The following is a 22,970-nucleotide window of genomic DNA, read 5'->3' as shown; positions in this document are numbered from 1 at the left end:
TTCAAGACAGGGAAACTACTTTTAGAGCCATGCAGTTTAAAAAGTCCACACATTCTTGAGTGTTTAAGTAATTTAGTTCCTTCAAAAAGACTCTTTTCATTACGAAAGTTTAGTGGAAATTGGAAAATGACCTCATGGAGGTAGTGGATCACTGCAGAAAATATGACAGTCGTGGGCAGGAAACATGAAGCTAACTCCCCTTTCTCTTCTTGTACAGTAATACTGACGTATAAGGAAGTAGACTGAACATAGGGCTGCCTAAAAGTGAATCTGCTGTCTCTGTTTTGGCTGAAAGCAAAAGTTTTCATCATTATGCCGGTAGTTACTTATTTTGTGAGTGAGGTTTAAATCATTGACGGGAAGCTTGTTTCTGTCTCTTCTGGGAGTTTTAAGAAAGCCACTTGTGTTAAGCAGACCACATAAAACATCAACCCATACATCTCAAAAAGGTGTATAGATACTAACACTGAATAGCACAGTCCCATTATGCATTCTTTAGCCCTTAATCACAGGTTGAAAAGGAAATCTTTGTGCCAACTCAGCCTTTGTAGCTTCTACTCACACAGATGGTCAGAGCTCCTGCCCCCATTCTTCCACAGAAGAAGAAACGCCTGCTGAGGCAGAGATGAGAGGAAAAACTGTTGCTATCCTCCCTCCTCTTCCTCACTCTGTTCCAGGACAAACTCTTGAACTTTTCCCAGTGTTGGGAATACGTTTCCCTTTAAAAAGTGCCATCCAAGCACTCTCAATTAAATAAAGCACAAGTAATCCACGTCAGGAGAGAGTTAAGTGCTGTATGTACTGGCAGCCTCTGTGCTGCTCACACCATGAGCACAGATTAGTACTTGCCTCTTTCTCTTCCTCCCTCTCTATTCCCCTCTCTTCTCCTGGGCTGAAATCTGAGCCGAACTCTCCCATTGGCTGAGTGGCCCGGTCATGTGATTAAAGGGTTAAAACCCCAAACTTTAAATCTGCCTGCTGTATTCGTCTGCCTGTAAGTGAGGAATGAAAAGGAGGAGGGAGTTTCTAAGCACCGGGGACTGGGGGGTTGGCCTTAGGAGTAATAAAACCATGTTGCTGCTACAACATTAAAAAAAAGAAATGTGAATCAGTCCACAATGCTTGCCATACATTCTTCACTTGGACGATTCTCTGTTATGTTTTATGTATGTATCTGAAAGGACATTATTATACTATACATGTATTATCGTAATTTTTATTTAACTGCCAGCTTTATTCATAATTAGATTACATCCCCTAACAACCAAAAGAGTGAATATTTAAACTGCTGAATAACAGGAAAGTTCAGGAAAAGAGTTTTACAGTAAATTTCAAGTTTATAGTTTGATTCTGTTTGTAGGATTCAGTGAAACATCAAATGTTTGCCTTCCTTGTTTGTTGACTTATTTCCTTCATTTCCTTTAAATGTTGGTGCAATGCTTCTCTAAATCTCAAACTGTAAAACATCCTGATATATTAGATATCAAGTTTAGATCTGGTGCCATTAACCCACCTTAGAAAACATGCCTTTTTCAAACATATCTTAAAATTCACAATCAGCATAGTGCTTCAAATAAAACATTTTGAACCCTAATTAGAAACCCACAATGCTTTGGTCTGTAGCAGCAGCAAATAGAAACAAATAGAAGCAATGAACACAAAATCTTTCTTTTAAAACATGACCACTAGTGAGTTTTGCCACTTTCATAGATAAACTTCTTCATGTTGTCATAGATCCAGTCGTTGAAGGCAGACACACGGGTGAATACTGAGGGCTTCTTGTCTTTGATGCAGCCCTGAGGTCCAAAACTGACGATGCCGTGCACCTCCCACGTAGGGTTAGCTCCTGCTGCCGCACAGGAGAAAGGACCGCCAGAGTCACCCTGTGATAAGCAAGAGAAGGACATAAAGATTTACCGTATCAGGGGAGAAAGAAGCATTAGTGAACACATGACTTTGACATCCTCTATAAATCATCTCTCAAACATGGGCACTGTGAAAGTCACGCTGTATCAAAATGTGTGTATTCCTTGAGGGAGGTTAATGTCAGTGTTGTATTTTCTTCTTCTTGTTATTTCTTGTTTGAAATTTAAAGGCCTTTAGTTCTTAGTGTGTTTCTAGTCTTCCCATGTCTCTTGATGCGTTCTTTCTCATTGTAGCTAACAAATAATGTTCTTGTGTTCTTGTGCCCAATTATGGCTGAAAGCAGGCAGTCATTCCATAATCAAGGCTGACTGATCGCAAACAAAAAAGGGTTTCATGGTGTTACATAAAACTCAGCCTAAACGTGAGAGGCAATTACACACTAAGATAGTGATTGAGGTAAGATTGACGAACAATAATAAGCATAGAAACCAAATACCGTCTTTCAAAAATCCAATTTGTCCTCTTAAACATTCAATTTTATTTGTAATTATTCATACATTTTTCGCTGAATGTGTGTCTTTTACCTGGCAGGCTGACTTGAGCTCATCTGGGGACTCATAGCCAGCACAGATCATGGAGGGTCTGAGGATGTCCCACCAGTATGCAGGCTTACTGCAGGTCTGGAAGTCAACAATAGGGAGGGCTGCCTGATTTAGCTTCTCGGACACTTTAGGGAACAGATTACCTAAAGGAAAGACATTAAAAGTTAAGGATTGCGTTGTTGTAGTAAGCACGGACACAAGAAAAAGTCAAACTGCTGTGTTCCAGGTTGAAGTTGGTAAATTTAGGGAATCTGACAAATAACATTTCACAGCTTCCTTACTGATTAGCAACAGAAAAGACAATTAAACAGCTAAAATCCACCAGGAAATCGGGCCATATTTCAAGTTAAAACAACTCATCCGATAACCTATTTGTTACGGCCAATAGGCGCTTACATAGTGCCAGTTCAAGGTGGGATATTTACACCCCTGTTTCATCTCGTCTGCAATGTGTTACACACAGAGGCAGAATGGGTGTGTGAAGTCGTTCCAACCCTGATCTTCCGTTGGAGGTAGTTGGGAAATGGGGGTGGGGGCTTACACCAATATTAACACTGTGTGCAATGTGTTAGCACACATCATGCTTATATTTCAGACCTTAATCACATCGAAATTAACACGTTATTTGCCGACAGCCATAGTTAGCATATATGTTTAAAGTTTTGTTTTTTTCATGTAACATCGAGATCCCCTCGTATTTCTATCATTTAAATCCTGAAAGAACAACATTATGCAAGCAGTTCAGCTCCCTGAGAATGAGATCAGAGCAAAATGTTAGTCATATGAGAGTGGTGAATATAATCTCCCAGACTAAACTGCTTCAGTTACTATAGGAGTCTCAGAACTACAGTTTCTTCTACAGGAAATTTAAATGCCTTGTACCTTTCTCGTCTCCCCAGCCAGTGACAAAGCAGGGTGTCCCAGCGGGCATCACAGCCCCAGGTTTCGGCAGACAGATGGGGCTAATCTCCCTTGTCATATTGACAGGTGTGGACAAATGCACCAGGGCTACGTCATTGGTGATGTCAGTTTTATCCTGCTCGTAGACAAAGCCCTCGTGGCGGATGATACCGTCAACCATGTAGCATTCTTCTGCTGAGGGAACGTCCATGGAGGAGTTCATGTGGTGCTTCCCCAAACACATTCGCCAGTAGGAGGGTTTATTCAGTGAGCTGGAAAACAGGAATAGTGATGGCAAAAATTAGAAGCTTATTACTCTTTGTTTATGTTGCAAACAGGTAAGCCAGATAAAATGATCTCCACCATTTCTTAAGAGAAACCTAAGGTGTAAATTCATAAAGAATGGATGGGCTCCGGTGGTCTAGTGGTTAGCGCATGCCCCCAAATGTACATAGGCTTCATGAGGAATGACATGCGAGAAAGGGGCCACCGGTCGTATTTGAACCCGGTTCTGCTTGGAGGACTATTGCCTCTGTACATGGGGCGTGTACTAATCACTGGGCCATCTGGGCCCTATATGCCCTATCTCAAGGTCAGATTAATATTTTCTAGTTTATTGTGAAGTCTCTAGACTCAATAGATGTGAAACCTGTTGGTGACACTGTTTACCTCCTTAGACAGCCATACCGATTATATAGAGCTTCAAATATCAGGAAAAAAATGTGCCTTTATTTGCCAGGGTTGGGTCCTGGACAGCCTTGGATGGATTTAAGCCTTGATTGTAATAATCATGTCAAATGTTTGATAATAAACTGTATTAACAGACAATTTTATTTTTTTAGCTCAAAGAAAGTGGAATTGTTGTCAGGTTGATAATAAATCAAGAACATTTCAACACTTATAAAACCTTGACCGCAGTAACCCTCAGACAAAAACAGTCTCCTACTCTGTGTGTGGCTTGTTGTTCGCAATGAGGTTCAATTGCATGGAAAGGGGCAGATTTCTGTCCTAAATGTATTCAAAGTGGCTGAATTACATACAAACAGCAATGAAGTACAGAGACGCTTTTTACTCTGCAGTCCAACACATAGACACAGCACTTTTACTTTGTTTTGTTATACATTGTTTCAACAAAGATATATTTATAGCTTCTTAAAAATGGTACTATGGTTATAACTTACAACATGAAACAGTGAGCAGCAGTTAGGATCCATTCCTCGTGAATCAATGAACCTCCACATCCATGCATGTAAGGTATGGGAGACATTGGTGACGCCTAGAGAAGAGATAAATAATAGTACAAATGTAAGCCCCTTTCAATCACTGTAATTCAGGATCACAGAGGAACAGTTCACTTTACCTGCATGGAGACTTGCCAGGGCCAGGAATGGGGGATCGCCTCTTCCCCATTAACCACCCTCATGGCGCCTGTATTTGGTTTAACTTCTGGTCTTCCACAATCTACTGGCCAGTCTGGAAGTGGAAATGTAATATAACTATTTATATTAAGCTTTTATCAGTTAATAGTCTTCAACTTGGATTCTAACAGGTATAGTATAAGACAATTGTAAAGCAGACATTTGAGATGATCTAGTTTCAGATCTTGCTACAGTTTATTCCATCTTGGGAGAATTTTCTTTGCCTATAGTTTTGAATCATGGACCTCCATGTGAGATCACAAAACACGACTCATATGAGTCAAATGAATCCTTCACTCACCGATTGTTATATTGTCCCAGGGGTTTGGAGGTGGAGTAGGTAAAGTTGGGATAACACTGGAGTCAGTTGTCCAGTAACCTCGAAAACCTGCCTGTTGATTGTCTTCGTTGCTAATGAAGCGAATGACAGCTGTGCTGCCAGGGACGGTGATGGTGGGTGGAGAGGCAAAGCCACAGAATCGACCTGCAGAAAAAAGAAAAGGGGATGAGTTTCTCAGAGTAAATAACAAAAAAAAAAAAAAAGAAAATAAACACCAACACATTTTTTGTACAAAAACTAACCAAGTAATGCCATGCTTTGTCCGTTGAAGATCTCCACATAGTCCACACAGTTTCCCAACGTGTTCACGGCCTGTACCTCAAAGTGAGTGAAGGCTATGTGGAGGCTTTTTGCCGAAGGTACATTGATACGCCATGTGCACACAGACCCGGATTCGTAGTCCTTGGGCCAGTTTGGAGAGAGGATTTCACCCTGATTACTGCTGAAGCTTCCTCCACATGGAGCTTTGTGTGTGTTTTTGTGTTGTTGATATGGAAGAGAAAGAGTAATGGGGAAAAGAAAGAAAAACAGACATTAAGCTACTTTAGTTTAGCCTTGAGGATATAACCACAGTATCTTGTCAGGTACATTTTCTCCTTTCTCACCCTCTGTTGGGTCCACTGCTTTCCAGCTGGCAGTGAAGCCTGTGTCCACCACTTTGTCATTTGAAGAGAAGCTGATGTGAAGTGTGTTTCCATCGCTCACCAGGTCTTTAGGAGGCTCATGACTGCAGTGTCTGCCTGAAAGAGAAATGATCATGGCAGACTGTCAGCTGACTTATCTATCAGTGTTGTTATTGTATTTCCGAATCATTATTCTTGCATTATTGCATTTTTTAATCATATGTTCACAAAATATACATTTTAAGGCTGAGACATCAGAAATTGTATATGACACAGCCATAGGCTAAGCTACAAATGTCAACATATTTGATAGGTCACCTAACTGCTGTACATCAAAGATATTATTGATGATGATGGTTGCGACGATGTTTTATTTTTATTTTTATAATGACGACCTATAAGATGGTTTCTATACTGATTAGAGCTCCCAAGAACTGCCGTCAATGTTGTGCTTTGCCTCTGTGCAATGCCTGTCAGCACCTGTGTGTCCAATCGGACTCAAAGCTGATCGTTTGCTCTTACTGACATTGTTCCCTCTTTTCTAGATCCTTGCTTGTGTTGTTCTTACTCTCTGATGTACATCGCTTTGGATAAAAGCGTCTGCTAAGTGAATTGTATTGATTGTATTGTATTGTATTGACATAGTAATAAACTGAATAAGACCTACTGAGTTGCAGGCAAAGCTTCAGACTCTAATTGCAGACGTAATCATACATTTTCACTTTTTTTTGTTGTTGCAACTTTTCAGTTTGGAGCTTCAGGTTGAGGAGATATGGTCCAATTGGTCTCCTATGTAGATTCTGAACTCAAATCACACCTTTGCTCCTTTCTATGAAAAGAATGTCTCCTCTTAGATTTTTTTTCACTTAGCTTTTGAAAAGCTTATATTACCCCGAAGACAGTTGAGACAGAAATCTACATCTATATCTTTATCAGCCTCACAGTTCTCTCGATGGCAATGTCATTTAGTCAGACTCCCACTTTGATCCAGACTGAAATATACTGCCACTGATCAGTGACTTGCCATGTTTTGTAAAGACATTTGTGATTCACAGATGATGTATTCTCCTGAATTTGATGACTTCTCGTTGACGGCCTATATTTTTACCAACCACTTGCATTGTTACATTTCTTTAATGTCCCCTGACCTGTATACATCACCATCATCAGGAAAAAAGACCCTAACCCGATAACAACAAAAAAAAACAACCTTATTTGACCTTAGTTCAGATAGTTTTCTGTTTGGACTTTTTATCCTTTGTTTGAATATTGTGTTACATAATGCAGAGTCCCTTTATATTTGCAAAGTCATTCATTGATCCATTGAACGACTACGCAAATTCATTTCCAGTTGTAGGGAAACAGTCCCAGAACGGAGATAATTACATACCTAAACTTCCTACTCTGTCACTGAGGATGACTTTGTCATTCAGGCACATCTGGCTCTCCTCTAGGGAGAAATTTTGGAAACGTAGGTGGACCAGTTTGCCGTCAGGCACCTGGATGTTCCACTGGCAGCTGGCTTTATTGCTGTAGCTGCCTGGGTAACCCATGGAGGACACCGTGCCTTCTGTGCCAGTCAGGTCCTTTGGCCCTCCACAGCCAGATGCTACACAGGGAGGACAGAGGGTCAAAAGCAGCCAAAAATCCTGACTTTGTACCATATTTCATTTTTTTTCTCCTGAAAAGTAGGCCAATAAAGACCAGCTGGATTCATACTGTGCTCGTTGTAGATGTCCCTGCGGATGACATTTTGGATCCAGGGGAGGTAGGCAGAGGAGCGGGTGAACACAGAAGGTTTCTTATTCATGATACATCCAATGGGGCCGAAGCTGGTTATACCATGAACTTCCCAAGGACCACCGGCTTTATCCTGGCACACTAAAGGACCACCTGAATCTCCCTTTCAGAGCCGCAAATCACAACAAAAACAACTTTAGCATCATGTTGTTTAACACCATGCGTATAAAGTTACATTTATGAAATCACGTTGTTGATGATCAACCTACTATTGATATATTACTTGTGAGCTCTTAGGGGCTTTATATTTACCTGACAGACAGACTTGAGTTCATCAGGCAGGGTATAACCGCAGCAGATCATGGAGGTCTTGACCTGGAACCACCAGTAGTCCATCCTCTTGCAGGTGTCATGAGGCACAACAGGCAGGGCGACCTGGTTCAGGGCCTCTGCCACTTTAGCATTCATTGAATCACCTAAAAAATAATTGTTACAATACCTTTAACGTGTTCCACTTAGGAGCATAAACAAAGGCGGTATTTTCACATTTAGTCCAGCAGAGGGCATGAAAGCTCTGCAAGAATGCATTGAAAGCATATTCAGGGTACACATAATAGAAGTGAATCAAGTCATCAGTGTAATGTAGTTCAAATGTGAGACAATAGTTAAAAAATGATTATAAACTGTTTGAGCATCAATGCAGTACCGGTCTCATCTCCCCAGCCGGTGGCGTAGCACTTCTTGCCCCCCGGTAGGACCTCTTCCTCTGAGGGCAGGCAGGCATACGAGATCTCATCACTGGGCGTCACATCTCCATCCAGTCTTACAAGAGCAATGTCAAACTCCACTGTGGGCACAGTGGGATACTTGAAGCCCTCGTGGCGATAGATGCCAGTTACATCGAAGCAGTGTTCACTCGGCTCCGTGTAGGTCAGGTTGTGTTTGCCCAGGCACATGCGCCAACGCTGCAGCTCATCAGCGTATCTGGAAAATCAGGAGATTAGCCTATAATAAAACCTCACAGTTTACAAAACACCTCGAGTTACATCTAATCGTCACTGCACTATGAAGCGAACAGGGTATCTCTGCACTGGGGCAATTATACTTAAACAAAATAAAGATTAAATGTGCTTTGATCAGTCTCCTTCTGCTGCTCATAATGTTTATGTCTCCTATCTTAAAGCAGAAGAATTATAGAGCACACACACACACACACACACACACACACACACACACACACACACACACACACACACACACACACACACACACACCATCATGCACCAACAACTATCTCTTCAGGGAACTGCAGACCATTAGCCAAGAAGTAGCAACATCTCTAACAAGGCACTGTTATAAGCCTGAGGTAAAGCACACACACCAATAACTGCCCTGTGAGATTACACAAGTGGTCTCTCAGGAAGATTGAGGAACCTTTTTGGGAAATCGTGCCGTTTTTTTTAGGCAGAATGACCCCCATAGTATTCCCCCCGTTTTTTTAGGGAAGATGTTTAAAGTTGGTAGATTGAAATTGAGCTCCTCAAAAATAAAATGTGTACATTGTATTATTTGGGATGCTGATGTAACATAGCATGTACCTCATGAAGCAATGGGCTGCTGTAAGGACCCAGTTCTTGTGAATAAGAGTACCGCCACAGATGTGGAAGAATGTGGGCTCTGGTCGACTGTCAGGCCAGACCTGAAATAAACAAACACACAACAAGAGAATGACTCATTTAAGATATTTGCATATAGAGTAGTAGAGATGATACTATATCCTCTAGGCAAACTGTATTTATAAATAAGTGAATATCAGTATCCATGCATTCAGTCATTCAGTTTATATGGCAAATATAAACGATAGAAGATGAAAATGACACATATTGCATTTTGAATATATTCTGCTGGTTTATCTGTATACTTTGAAACCACTGATATTCTGTGCTTTTAGTAGTATCTCTTTGTGAATGCTCAGCATGTACTAGCTGAGTCTCTCACCTGCATGGACACTTGCCAGGGCCAGGAGTGGGGCTTGGCTGGCTCTCCATTCACAATGCGTGACATAACAGCAGGGGGAATCGCTGGTTTCCCACATTTACTGGGCCAGTCTGGAAAAAGAGAAGAGCAGCATTGTTATCCATCCATGTTAGTGGCTGACTGTGCATGTAAGGATTTGTGTTTCTTTTGGTATGTTTGTGTATAAACAAAGCACGAGTATACAGAACAATATCTGCAGCTAACAGATAAGCCTGTGTCTCTGGCTTTAAATCACTGGCTCTGATGCTCTCTTTTGTATTTTTGAAATAATTTTCCAATAACACGAGGTTGGCACTGCTGGCTGTGGACAATGCCCCCTGTGTTTTTGGCTTTCACTAATCCACTTGTATTCAGTGTATCTTCATGCAAGCATAATACCATTCTCCTGCTGCAAACAAAAAATTCTTCCTGAATTGGATTTGTAAAAATCACAGTTTCAAGGCCAGACAGCGTGAAATCCCAACATTTCTCGGTGTAAATATATACTATGGATATCTAGTGATGATCTGAGGAGTGGAAAATAAATGAGGCCTGTAACTCTGTACCCAAACTTTGGCCCTCTATGTCTACTCTCCTCTCTTCGCTCAGCACACAGGGTACCTGAGCTACCTGTGGTCACAGTCTTGGTAGACAATAACTCAGAGTCAGCAGGCTCCATCTGTAAAACTCTATACCAGCAGTTGACTTGGCAGGAGCCTGGAACACCTGGGGCATGAAGTATGAGGTTCAGGTGACAGCAGGCAAGGAAGAAGAAAAATGTAGCACTAAGCCACCTTAAGATGTGTTCACAACTACCAACACACCCATATCTCCTTGTTTTACAGCACATTTGGTGCATCAAGGTGGGAAAGGGGCGTGTGAAGAAGGGGTGAGGAGAAAGCATGAATCAGATAAATATGAGTGCAGAACTCTGCTGGACAGGAGCTCTTTGAAAAGTAGATGGTGGTCATTGTGAATGGTGGTGGAAAATGTAATCACTACTGACCTCAAGAACCTGCAGAAAATCAAAAAACCTAAAACAGATAAAATAGTTATAAGGCTAAATAATCAATACAAATTACAATTATTTCTTTTATTACTGTTGATGTGATTGAGTCTGTTTAAATTTGTTGGGTTTTTTCAATTTGTATTTCAAACAGGCGCCCCATGTACAAACTATAGTTTTTATGCTGTGATTCAGCATTTTGTACTAAACACCTTTAAGCCAGTTAATAGCATTTGTGCGAAAACAGCCAAACCCAGAATTAGTATGTTAGATAGAGGGAAGCACAATATCTTAAAAAAGAGACAACTGAAATGGATGAACAAAATGTAAAATTACCCTTGATTCATCAGTTTGACCTCTTATGCAATGCACTATTAAGTGATCAATTGTTCTACTGAAATCATGGATAAGTGTAAAGTTGAATGTGCCATTAAAACTGTTGAGTAATGCATATGTTAGTAAACCACGTATGTCAGGTGTATAAAAAGCACCTCACCTATTTTGATGTCGTCCCATGGGTTTGGCTGCAGAGGAGTCTCTGTTGGAGCAGGCAGACTGGTATCAGTTGTCCAGTAGGCCCTGAAGCCTTTGGCCTCAGTCAACAAGTCTGTGTGGAAACGGATCACCAGCCTGTTGCCTTTTGTCTGGATGGTAGGAGGCAGCTTGGTCCCACAGAATGGACCTAGAGTGCATTCAAATAAAAATAAATGTCGATAGTTATTAAAGTAACACAGAGACTTTACAAAATACATTCACAACAGTAATGTACACAGAATTAGAAATGACCACCTAAATATACACACACAAACTTACCATGCTTTACAATCTGCTCATTAGTCGCACCGTTGATGTCGTACACCGCTATGTTATCAAAACATTTGGATGTCAGGAAATCTTCGGCTTCCAGATCAAAGTAGGTGAACTGCAGTGTGATTTTTTTCCCCACAGGCCCAACGATGTTCCACATGCACTCAGAGTTAGCCTTGTAGTTCATGGGCCAGTTGAGGAACTTGATAACTCCCGTGTCCTCTTTGGAAGAAAAACCACAGCCCTGGATCTCTGAAACACGAAGAGTGAGTCATTGAAAACCAGCAAAAGTTGAGCTTTTCAAGGCTACCTGCCTGTCACATTAGAATCTGAGAGTTATACTCGCTCATTTTTTCCTCACTTAATCGAGTTTTGGAAAATATAAAGAAATCAATTAAAGATAGAACCAAGTTTTTGCATTAAGAATATCTGATTATTATTTGTAACTTAATTAAGTAACATATCATTGTAGGCTAATTTATAGAATTCTCTGGGAAACTTTGGATCTTTGGACTTGAACCTTAAAATTGCTTCTTAAAATCATTTCTACAATAAAGACAATAGTATTCATCAAATAAGATTTACACATTAATAACCCTTCATTTAAGATGCAGTGTTACAATTAAAAAGGTCTATTCTATAATAATCCTCTCAATTTCTTAACCATTAAATATTCATATTTCAGACAAAGTTGGACTTTTAGCTAAGTGAGTGGGGTCTTTCTTCATTTTCCTGCCTGATAATAATGATAATGAAACAGACAGAGGAGTTTTATCTCCTTTTTATGCTACACCTGTGCTTTTACTGAGGCCACACTGCTTATGCAATGTGTTGAAATATGCAGCAGAGGAGCTGGATGTTTTATGGTTCCTCGAAATGAACCGTTGAGCTGCTTTTGCAACATGTGTCCCTGTGTGCTGTTTTGTTTGTGTGTGTATGTGTGTGTGTGTGTGTGTGTTGTTGCCAGTGCATGTGTGTTTGTGTCCTTGGTACCTGTGATATCCTCTGGATACACAGCCTCCCACTTGGCAGAGAATCCTCGGTCTGTGAGGCGACCGTCGGACTGGAATGTGACGGCTAATGTGTCACTGGCACTGACCACCACAGGGGGAAGGATGTAGCCACAGTGTGTGCCTGAGGAAGAGAGTGACAGAGAGAGAGAGAGAGAGAGAGAGAGAGAGAGAGAGATAGAGAGGGAAGAGATGGAGGTCAATGGAAAAAAATCAGGAGATGGTCCATGCTAAAAGATAGGAGTCTTAACTCATGTTCACTTTGTGGGTAGTTCATTGTGTGTTTGTGAGTCTGAGTGTGTTGTGTGTGGTTGGTTGGTGGTTGATGGATGGGGATGCTGACAACTCTGACAAATGAAGGTGACTTACACTGCCTGATAGTGTGACTTCATCGGCTACTTAACACCAACAGTCAGTCGAAGCCTTAACGGCTCTTCCATAGTTCATGAACACTGAAGATAGCACAAGCTGCTAATATTGGCAAACAGAACTAGCACACACGCAATGCTATTCATAAGCAAGATGCAGCCTTTTCTGAAGCTATAGCAGCTTCGAAAAGTTCTTCTAACTTCTAAAGAAAATATATTTTGGAGTGATTAAAAAATGTAGCAATTAGAAACATTCCAGATGTGATTTGTTGACAAAATATTCAAACCCTAAGGTCCAAGTCTTATTTTTTTTAAAATAAAAAATGATGTGATCAATTAATGCTTGTGTCATAGCTGTTCATATCAAATAATAACCAATGTTTGTATGATCACATAAACACATTGATCTGTTTTGAGCATGACGTCACCAAAGATTCTCATCACAAACCAAAAAATAGAACATTTGAAAGGTAGAAAGAATAAATATTCCTCCTTCCACTTGCATGGAGCCATTTGTGAACTGTAATAATTTGTTTCATAGCCAGGTCGTGATTCACTCAACTACAGGAAATTACAAAAAAAGTAATTGGATGCCTAAAAACTGACTTTTTCATTTCAGTCGCAAAACAATCCCCGTCTAATATTAGCTGTATAATTAAAAATCTGCCCAAACGCTTTTTGTCATACGAGTCCTAATGAGGCTGAAAAGGCTAAGGATGAATCTAAATGAATGTTATAAATACTTCCTATAGAGATGTTTGTAGTTAATGCCTTTTCAGACAGACTACAGTAGCTATTCTAGTGTCTGTAGACTGTTTTTCATTTGTCTCTATGAACACATTCCCCTGGAATAACAGGACGCACCACTTACACACTCTCATCACCCTTTGTGTGTTTTCACAGAGAGCGTGTGCTTGTACCTCAGCGCTTTAGTCCTTGGGGGCTCAGCAATAGATAAAGCTGTATCAGCCTCACTGCAGCCACTGAAGTGAATAATAAGGAGAGGTAATTTATAGTTTTCCCAGCCCTCTGCAAAGAAGATCCTAATCAACTGTTTTACAGCAAGGGGAAAGATATGAGCTATAAATATACTGCAGTAGAGAGCTGTTAGTCTAATAAGAGGCAGTAAACAATGTCAGAGTCCACATATGTATTGATAGGCTATAATCTAAGCAGATAGATATTAACTTCTGGCTGGTTTGTTGCAAGTTCCTTCCCATTGGCAGCAATTTAGGCTGCACAAAAACAAACATGCAAAAGTTTTTGTCGAATAATCTGGGATACATGCAAGATGCTCAGGTCGCTCAGACGCTCAACTGTATATTAATTTATTTATGGCTGTACTCGGGCTCACCCAGTGTAGTGTATTCATCTGAGATGATCAGTTTGTCTTCCTTGCACTGTCCCATCTCTCCTGGGATGGCCAGCTCAGTTATCTGCAGTTTAACCAGGAACCCTTTGGCCACTATTATCTTCCAGGAGCTGTTTAGATGAGCAGGATATGGATTCGGGAAACCCAAGGACTGGATCACACCTTTACGGCCCTGAAGAATGACTGTATCCCCACTGCCTGTCCAACAGTAGAGAAACAATACATTTAATGTATAATGTGTCATTTATAATATTCAGGAGTCATTATGAACAAAGTTTTGAAATAAAAAAGGAAAAAAGGATTTAGTATAAAAAGATGTAACATATACAAATTAAAACCATGAACAGGTTCATCATGTGTTACCTTAATTGGCCACTGGGGACAACTAGTCAGTGTGCAGATAGCTTCAAAACAGAAATGAAGAAATGACCCTCAAGAGGAATCTCCCCACTCCCACACACTGAGATTCATGCATGTATCCTCATGTGTTAGCTGTAAGTTAATTGGTGTCTTGTTTGTGTGGTGAAACATGCACAGGAGGACTTACCATTATCATGTATCAATAAGAATTCATTGGCCCAAAGGCAAGGCTCCTTTTTTTAAGGGTATATTTTTGGGCTTTTGTGCCTTTATATGAGAGATAGGACAGTGGATAGAGTCAGAAATTTGGGAGAGAGAGAGAGAGAGAGACAGGAACGAAATGTGGGAAAGGAGCCACAGGTCGAATTTAAACCTGGGGCTATGCCTCTGTACATGGGGCGCAGGCATTAACCACTAGGCTCATTTTTGTGTTGTAAATGGATCTGCTGCGATGCAAGACAAATTTCAGACTTTGTCTGACAATAAAGTTCAATAAATCAATCCTGAACTTAAAGAACTTAAAGATTAATAGTATAATAACGTAATATGAATAGGTAAGACTTATTAGAGCTTGTACGACTTATTAAACTCCCTGAAGACATGTACAAAATACAAGGGTTTGGATTCACTAGCTTCTTTAGAAGCTAGTTAATGTCAAATTGGTGGTGATGCTATTGTCTCGTAGTGAAGCAATCAGTTATTTCATATTCATTTTTCCAACCAAAAATAGTGAAGTGAACCAAACTGTTTGATGTATACATTACTATAAGAACATTTTGAGAGCATGTGTGCTCCCCCATGGCCAATACTTCAGATCTCTTTAATTTACCAAACTCCAAGTGCAATCCCCGTTTCCAAAAATATCATGATTATGTCCAACTATGGATGTGTCTAGCTAAAGAAGGGGAAACTTGTCGACATCTCAGCTGTGAATTTATTTTGACTGTCATTTTTTTCTTGTAAATTCACAACACCATTCTTTTTGGTGGTCACAAAGGTCTTTGTTCTTGTGAGCGCATCCTTTGTGAATCTCATTTGTTGTGTTTGTCAGTCAGAACTCTTCCAAGTTTCAGCAAAATCTAGACTTAATTTTTTTTTTTCGCAGTCATGCTGACAAACAGACAAACAACATCAAACCATGACATTCTTAACAGAGGTGAATATATGCAAATCCAAGCCCATTAATTCATTTGTAAGTGTTTAGGAGGCAAGAATGAAAGTCGGGTTGGAGAGAATTCTTACCAGTAGTTGTAGGTATTGTGGGTTTCGCTGTAGTTGTTGGTTTTGCAGTGGTGTTGGGAATAACAGGTGGAAGGCTGGACTTGGTGTAAGTTGCTTTAAATCCTTTAGAAGTCAGAGTGTTGTCGGATTTGAAGCGGACCACCATTGTGTTGCTGCTGGACTCCACTGGCTTTGGCATCGTCCCTCCACAGAATTTGCCTTGGATGGATTACAGTCAGTCTTAAAGAGTGATCAACATTTACATTTACAGTTCCCGCACAATAACAGAGCCATGACCCACGCAAATGACGAGTTTCACAGTCTATTATAAAATCTTACATGTCCTTTTGTCTATAACTGTGAAACATTCTGTGATGATGTGTTACATTGTAAAATACCTGTTAATCTTATACACGCAAAGCTTACCTATTGAAGGAGATCCGGCCTTGTCGCCATCGTAGACCTGAACAAAGTCCCCACAGACTTCAGGGACCAGGTCAAAGGAGGTAAATGTCAGACGAACCCTCTCGCCTTCAGGCACCGTGATTCTCCACTAATCCAACGTAGACAAAAAAAAACAAAACAAGAACAATGATTTGGACCAAATATTGACTTGTAACAGAAATGTCTTATATCAGTCCACAGAAGTCTCACTGAAGGATCAAGCTTCTCTCTGCATCACTCCATGTGTTTCAAACCTGTAATGGCTTGAGCTGCATTGACACATTTTTTACTGAATGTATCACTTATTCTGCTCTTGTTTGTTTGGACAGGTGGGGGACTTGTCAAGCTAATGCAAAGCCAGATTAAATCGCGATGACAGCCAAATAACACTATTTGACTAAGCTCAAACCCAGCTTGTAGTGCAGCTGTCACATTGTAGCGTTTAATGTGTCCCCCTGTTTATGTGTTTGTCAGTACCTGGTACAGGGCTCCATTTATATAGTTCTGCTCTGTGAAGCTGGGGGTCATCAGATCTCCTCGGTCACCTTGAAGAAAGCCACCAGCACCGGCTATTTCTGTGAGCAGGCATGAAGGGCACTTCAGCGCCACATATACCTCAACAATACCCACAATACACAACTCCAATTTCACCCCATATTCATTCCCCTTCTCCTACCCCTCTCTTCATCCAGCATCCATTACTATAACATTGACTTTCTAGGTCAGTCATGTACAGAAAGACACATATCCAACATAACGCCAGAGTGAAGGCAATTTTCTAGCTGAAATGGATTTCCACTCATCTTCTTACCTGGTGCGAGCTTTTGAGACACAGCTTTGTAATGAGCCTTGAATCCTTGGTCTGTTTTTCTGTCATTGGTGTCAAAATACACCGTCATGCGGTTTGTAAGTGACACCACTGGATTTGGTTTGGTGTAGCCACAGTATTTACCTGCAAATTCCCAAACAAAATGTTTATAGACAATCAATTCGGCAACCAACATTCCTCTGCGAAAGAGAGGTAATTATGAAAATATAATAACATATATGATCACAAATGTTCAGAAAATGAACTTAAAATGACGCCTTTCAGGTCTGCAGCTACTTGAACTTTGTTACAAAAAACTAATTGTTTTGAAATGATTTCATCTTTGAACATTTTAAAGCCTTTTTATTTGTAAGTGTGGCCTAGTCTTAATCGCCTGAGGGGATAATTGCCTGTAAATATTTAAGGGACAACAAAAAAATAGAGGATCAAAAAATGTCTGGGAACCAAGTGTACTGCTTTCATCTCTGCTGTCTGGTTGGTGAACTAGTGGAAGAGAGTGTGTTACTGAAAGTAGAGCAGTGTGCAGTGGACCAGCAGAGCTGTCTGGCTCACTAGCTGAGCCTGCCAATGGATGGATGGATTGATTTGGACAGGACATAAAAAAATGCCTCTGAATGCTGAGAGTATATTAAATCTAAGTGCAGGGCCAAACATCTACTAAATCCAAAAAAATTAAAAGGTCCACTAACTGTCCCTCCTGCGTTGGGGCTAATGTTTCTTTTTTTACCAATAATTCCCAGAGAGTCTGTCAATGTGATGAGGTCTCCTGTGCAGAGCTGGGTGTCCTCCAAAGCAAACTCCTCGAACCACAGATGGATCACCTGCAACAGAAGCATGCAGAGGTGTTTCATCTTTCTTATTTTAAATCTGAGAAGCAGATAAGAGAGAAGAGCTGCCTCAAGGTGAGAGAGAGAGCACATGTGTGAGAGTATGTGAAACCGTGTCAGTGCATGAATATACCTATGCACGGGTTCCCTATTTAGGTTAAAAGAGAGACAAAGGGAATGTAGTTGTAAAGGGAGCAGCAGACAGGCAGTAAGTATGGCAGCTATGCTATCAGAGGAAGCAAAACCCAGGATTTAGTTTTCTACTGTGGGTGTGGGGTGAAGTGCTAGGAGGAGAATAGAAGAGACAAGGCAGCCATCTGTCCAAGAAGCTACTGCTGCAATCATCCCAGCTGTCCCCACTGCTTGGCCTCACATAAAACAGTTTCCCCAACTGCTACATGCCGATCTCCGATCATTAGACCCCAAGAGAAAAAAAACAAACAAGACCGTGCCTGAAATGGAGATTTTAGAAAATGTTTTTTTTGTGTAAAAAAAGAAAAGTGGCAAGAAAAATGCATTAAAATAGAAAATATTGTTTAGGCCATTGCGGAATAATCTCAGCACTTTACCATTTCCTGTGTCTTTTGTGCCTGATGAATAAAAATCGTACAAATCTTTTCATTATCATAAATGATAAAGCAGGGCCAGAGATCTTCTTTTTTTTATTCCACATACTCCTCCTCTTTGTCAAAACATTGCACTTGTGTTACCCATGATGCTGCACAAAACCTTCAATTCAGACAGATATGTGGGTGTGTTATGCTGAAGGCAGCATATCACTTTGAGTCACTGGCCTGAAGCAGAGATCAGGGGCGATTTAGGTCTGGTAAGATCACATCCACCATTTTTAAAAATCATTTTAAAGCCTGCAGTCTTCAGAATAAATGGATGCATCACATTACTATGCACATGGACTCTCAATACAGACTTTGTTGTTTGAAATCCCCCTTTCAGATTATGGCAGTGGAGATCATGATAATAATGATTGCAGCTGTTGCTTTCCTATTCTTTTTATACTACTTTTAACAGTTTACAAGGTACTGTACATATTCCACTGATTTAGGTTTGAAAGAGACCTCTGATGTTGTGTGTCACCTTATCAGGGTCCACAGTGATGTGCCATGTGCAGCTCCTGCCGTTGTCATAGCTACTGGGATAGTGAGAGCTGGTGAAGGTGCCTGACTCTCCAGAGAGCTCCTGGGGACCACCACACCCTGATTCTGGCCCTGGAAGTGTATGGAAAAGATGTATGCTTGTTATTGTATAGTTTTTAGATTATAGGACCTTCTCTGCACTTATTTAGAAGTATAATGTATTATTTACTGGCCAATCAAAGTGGCTTACACGACCAGCATTTCACCCAATGACCACATTGACTCGGCTTAGTGGACGCCCCGCTCTATCTTCTTAACATGATGAACCCCTTACAGCTTCTGAAACTTCATAACCGCTCTCTTACTTTGCCATCCACGGAGCCATGCTTTCAATTTGAAGGTATAATATGTGACTTTCAATCCAGTAGATGCCGCACTTAAGCGTCAGACTCTCAGACCAAAAAAAAGAAAAAAAAAAAAAAAAACTGGCTCATTGCACCACCTCCTCTCCATCTCACCCCTCCCTTATTGTTCCAACCAAGTGCAGCCGTTTGTAGGACTGATCTCCATTCAGATGTGAAGCCCCAATGTTGATGCTGCCATTATATTTTTCAGCATTTTAGACCAAACAAAGTACTTCCTTCAGTTTGAAGTATTTGTGCATCGACACACTACTGTGCCATTGTGCCTCTACAAACAGCGTTGCAGCGCTGTCTCTTTTCCCACATGTGTTGGTAAGGCTGACGGATGGAGGGGGAGGGACTCCTCATGTATGAAACATGTTTGAGCCTCTGTGCGAAACATAAACCTGCTGAAGGAAGAGTCGTGCCATCAATATGAACACAGAGCTGAGAACAACAGACCCAGTGGAAGTCTTACTTCATCCTCTCTTTTTTAAAATACATTACTCAAGGATCTATTGAGTTAGGATTTATTTGTTATATTGTGTTTAGAATAATGCACATTATACCGTTAACTAAAAACATTATTGTAATTTTTTCACAAATTTTGTTGAATTAACATCTTCAAATCCAAAAGACTTTGAGAACAATATATGGTATCTGCATTGGAATTCAAATCAATTGCAAAGTCCTTGGCAACAGCATTGATTATACAGTATGTCATCATCCACAGCAGCAGCATGCCTTCCTCCCTGGTGGCTGCAGCAGCTTGTGTTGCTGAGCCGGGAATGCGGCTGTGTTTAACAACAAAAACTGGCTGACATTTTATCATTAGGCAGAACATAACTGTCAGCACACTCATAATGTTTTTTCTCTTGTGTAAAACATGCTAACTCATTCTGGGGGCAATGATCCTTTTAATGCACTTCAAAAAGACAGACTGCGGTTTCCCATTATGTTACAATGAAGTCTCAGCGATGAAATAATGTGAGAACAAATGATTTAGTCAGTGAGAACAGTGTGCAGATCATCACTTCTTGTTGTACATTATATGCCGTGCAGAAGATGATGAAAGCAAATTGGTTCAGCTGATGAAGGTTTAACCACTTTATCCTCTCGTGCAAACGCAAACAATTCACCCACTTCAATTTCAAACGAAAACAGGGAAGCAAAACGTAGTCAGCCCTCTTTCTGCAAGAAGTATGTTTCCCTGCTTAAGTCCAGAACAAAGCATGGGTTTTTAAATGAAAAAGGAAAATGGAAAGAGATCAAGTAGAATTCATGGCGTAGGCGGTCATTTATTGGTGTACTACCGCTATTATGAAAGCTGATCATGTATTGATAACCTGCACAATATTAACATGACAAATGTCTACAGGAGTCAGTGTATGATCAGTAGTTATAATACAGTTAGCCTTCTTGTGTCATGTCTCCGTCTTTGTAATCTTTTTTTTTTTTTTTTTTACATATTTGACACAAGAAGAGAAGGTAAGAAATATGGTAACATATTCTAATTGAATGCTGGCCTGTTTTTATAGATGTTGTGAAAAGATTGTGGAAAATCCCCCCCAAAAATATATTTGACATGTCTTAAATGCAACATTTTAACAGATTTGTTGGTACCGTCACAAACTATGCCCACAGTGACATGAGTAATGTTTTTGTTTAGATTTAATTGGGGGATTTTTTGGGCCTTTAACGGAAAGACAGGACAGTGGATAGAGTTGGAAATCAGGGAGAGAGTGAGTGGGGAATGACATGTGGGAAATAAGCCGCAGGTTGGATTTGAACCCGGGCCGCCCGCCTGGAGGACTACAGCCTCCGTGCATGGTGCGCTCTCACACTAAACACTATTCTACCGGCGCCCCAATAACTAATGTTAGATATTAAGCAGGTATAATGTCTATTCTGTGAGCACCATCTTAGTTTAGCACGTTATCATGAAAGCATTTGTTAACTAAATATAAAGACAAAAAGACAAAACAATCTGATGTGATTAGTTGCAGGTATATGTTCTTACACTACTGTAATTTTGGTCCTAATGGTAGCTTGAGAGGAAGTCTTTAGAATTCATCATCTAAAATATCTGATAATTATTCAGGTATTATAATCTGGACCAAAGCTTGGGATTGCTGTAATAGCTGGGAAAAACTGTAAGACATACTCTGTAAGCAATAATAAACATTTAGTCAATCTGTCAATGAATTGACATTTCACAGATCATTAGTTCTCTTCAGACAAAGTGGATCCTTTAAATGTGATGTTTGGGCTGATTTTAGTGTCACATTCTTCGGACGAATCAGTTCTCTTTTCAGGTGCATAATTTCTAACCCTTAAAAATGGACACTTCTAAATGTCAATGAAGTTCATAATTTGCCACCCTGCGAAGGTGTGATGGATCACTTTGTGCAGCCATTACAATTGACAGAGGGGATCAATTACAGTGAAATTGTTCATCTATCAAGAGAGACTGCAGGTCCAGCTCGACATAATGCTTCTCAGCGTCTCTCAGGAAGCTCTCACCTTTTATCGACTTCCTTCTCTGTCGCTCACTTGACTTTTTGTTATTCCTCAAAGCTGCAGTGCTTTGTCTACATACAGTGACAGGAATGTAGCTCTGATACACCTAAGAATAAAACAATTTAACAAAATTCCTCTTTTTAGAAAATATCAGGCAAATACAATGTTTTGAATTGTTTTAATTGCCTTTTGTATAACTGTCAACTCTCATCTTGAAAGGACTAGGCCCATCAAAGTGAGCAGATAAATTCAGACATTTAAATTCAGCATCAGTGAAATTTTGTAATATGATGACAAGTACTGTACTTTCGAAAAATGTGGGCATTGAAATAGAATAAAATGTATTTCTGCCTTTACACACTCACCTTCTGTGTATGTAGAAGACTCCGCTTTATCAGTGAAGTAGATAACCACCAGGCCGATGCAGGCGCCGGTCATGGCCACAAAGAGAAATATCAGACACTTTTCAAGGGTGCTCAAACCCTTGGAGCGAGGACGACCCTTCTCCACATCCATTTTTCCTCTTGAAGACGCACCAACCTGTGCCTCGTCCAACAATTCTCCAAATTATTACCAACACAAGGAGGGCTATGGTATATCTGCAATTGATGGAAGGATGAACTTTGAGCCCCTTCAGATGTGTGATAACAAACATATTTATCATACAGTATCATAACAAGTTAATGAGTATAGATATTAATGATGTCCCATCAAGAGGCCATTGTGATATCTTTTTTCCAGATAAGTGGGAGAAATATAGGCAAAAGTTGAACCTCAGACCAAAAATAGGAAGCCTCTTATTATAAGCATTTTATTTCACCCATTCAATCCTTTAACTGCAATCTTCAGCCAGGAAAACCAAGGTAGTCTTGATTTACTGGGACAGTAAAATGTTTTTCATTCACTTTTTTTATTGCTACATCTGGAAATCAAGTGCTGTCTTGGGTTTTATGTGCATGCTAGAGTTAAGTGTTGTAGCGATTAATTAATAACCTAAAACTGATGACTAAGTCAACACATTTAAATCAGCGAGACCTTGACCACAGATTGTGAGGACTCCAGTGACCATATAAGAAATTAACTTTATGTCCTTGGTGAGTTTTTTTGTCAGTCAAAAACTTTTACGAGCAGGTTATTTATTAGGTACTGCAGTTCATTTTGATTCCATTTTTAGATCAAATGCAATCAGCGAACAAAATTAGGTGC

General features: G+C 40.2%; 1 protein-coding gene across 2 annotated transcripts; it reads right to left on the bottom strand.

The window, feature by feature from the left end:
• Positions 1-1,202: 1,202 nt before the first annotated feature.
• Positions 1,203-22,339, bottom strand: zgc:154142 (uncharacterized protein LOC555481 homolog). 2 transcript variants are annotated; one of them, XM_020628900.3, is made up of 25 exons: positions 22,130-22,339; positions 18,845-18,975; positions 17,650-17,743; positions 16,905-17,045; positions 16,571-16,668; positions 16,076-16,202; positions 15,671-15,868; positions 14,051-14,266; positions 12,312-12,452; positions 11,325-11,570; positions 11,008-11,193; positions 9,488-9,597; positions 9,088-9,188; positions 8,196-8,473; positions 7,802-7,965; positions 7,469-7,652; positions 7,140-7,358; positions 5,732-5,866; positions 5,369-5,590; positions 5,088-5,270; positions 4,729-4,841; positions 4,550-4,644; positions 3,351-3,640; positions 2,451-2,611; positions 1,203-1,883 (listed from the first exon to the last, which is right to left on the bottom strand). In XM_020628900.3, exons 1-25 carry the CDS (start codon positions 22,278-22,280, stop codon positions 1,686-1,688), a joined length of 4,182 nt encoding a protein of 1,393 aa, XP_020484556.2. In that variant the 5' UTR covers positions 22,281-22,339; the 3' UTR covers positions 1,203-1,685. The 2 variants fall into 2 exon arrangements, with proteins under 2 accessions (XP_020484556.2, XP_065813240.1); XM_065957168.1 differs by lacking the exon at positions 16,905-17,045.
• Positions 22,340-22,970: the final 631 nt, after the last annotated feature.

This window comes from Labrus bergylta, chromosome 1 (genome assembly GCF_963930695.1).
Source record: "Labrus bergylta chromosome 1, fLabBer1.1, whole genome shotgun sequence".
Lineage (NCBI taxonomy): Eukaryota > Metazoa > Chordata > Actinopteri > Labriformes > Labridae > Labrus > Labrus bergylta.
This window is presented reverse-complemented; position numbering and strand designations above follow the sequence as displayed.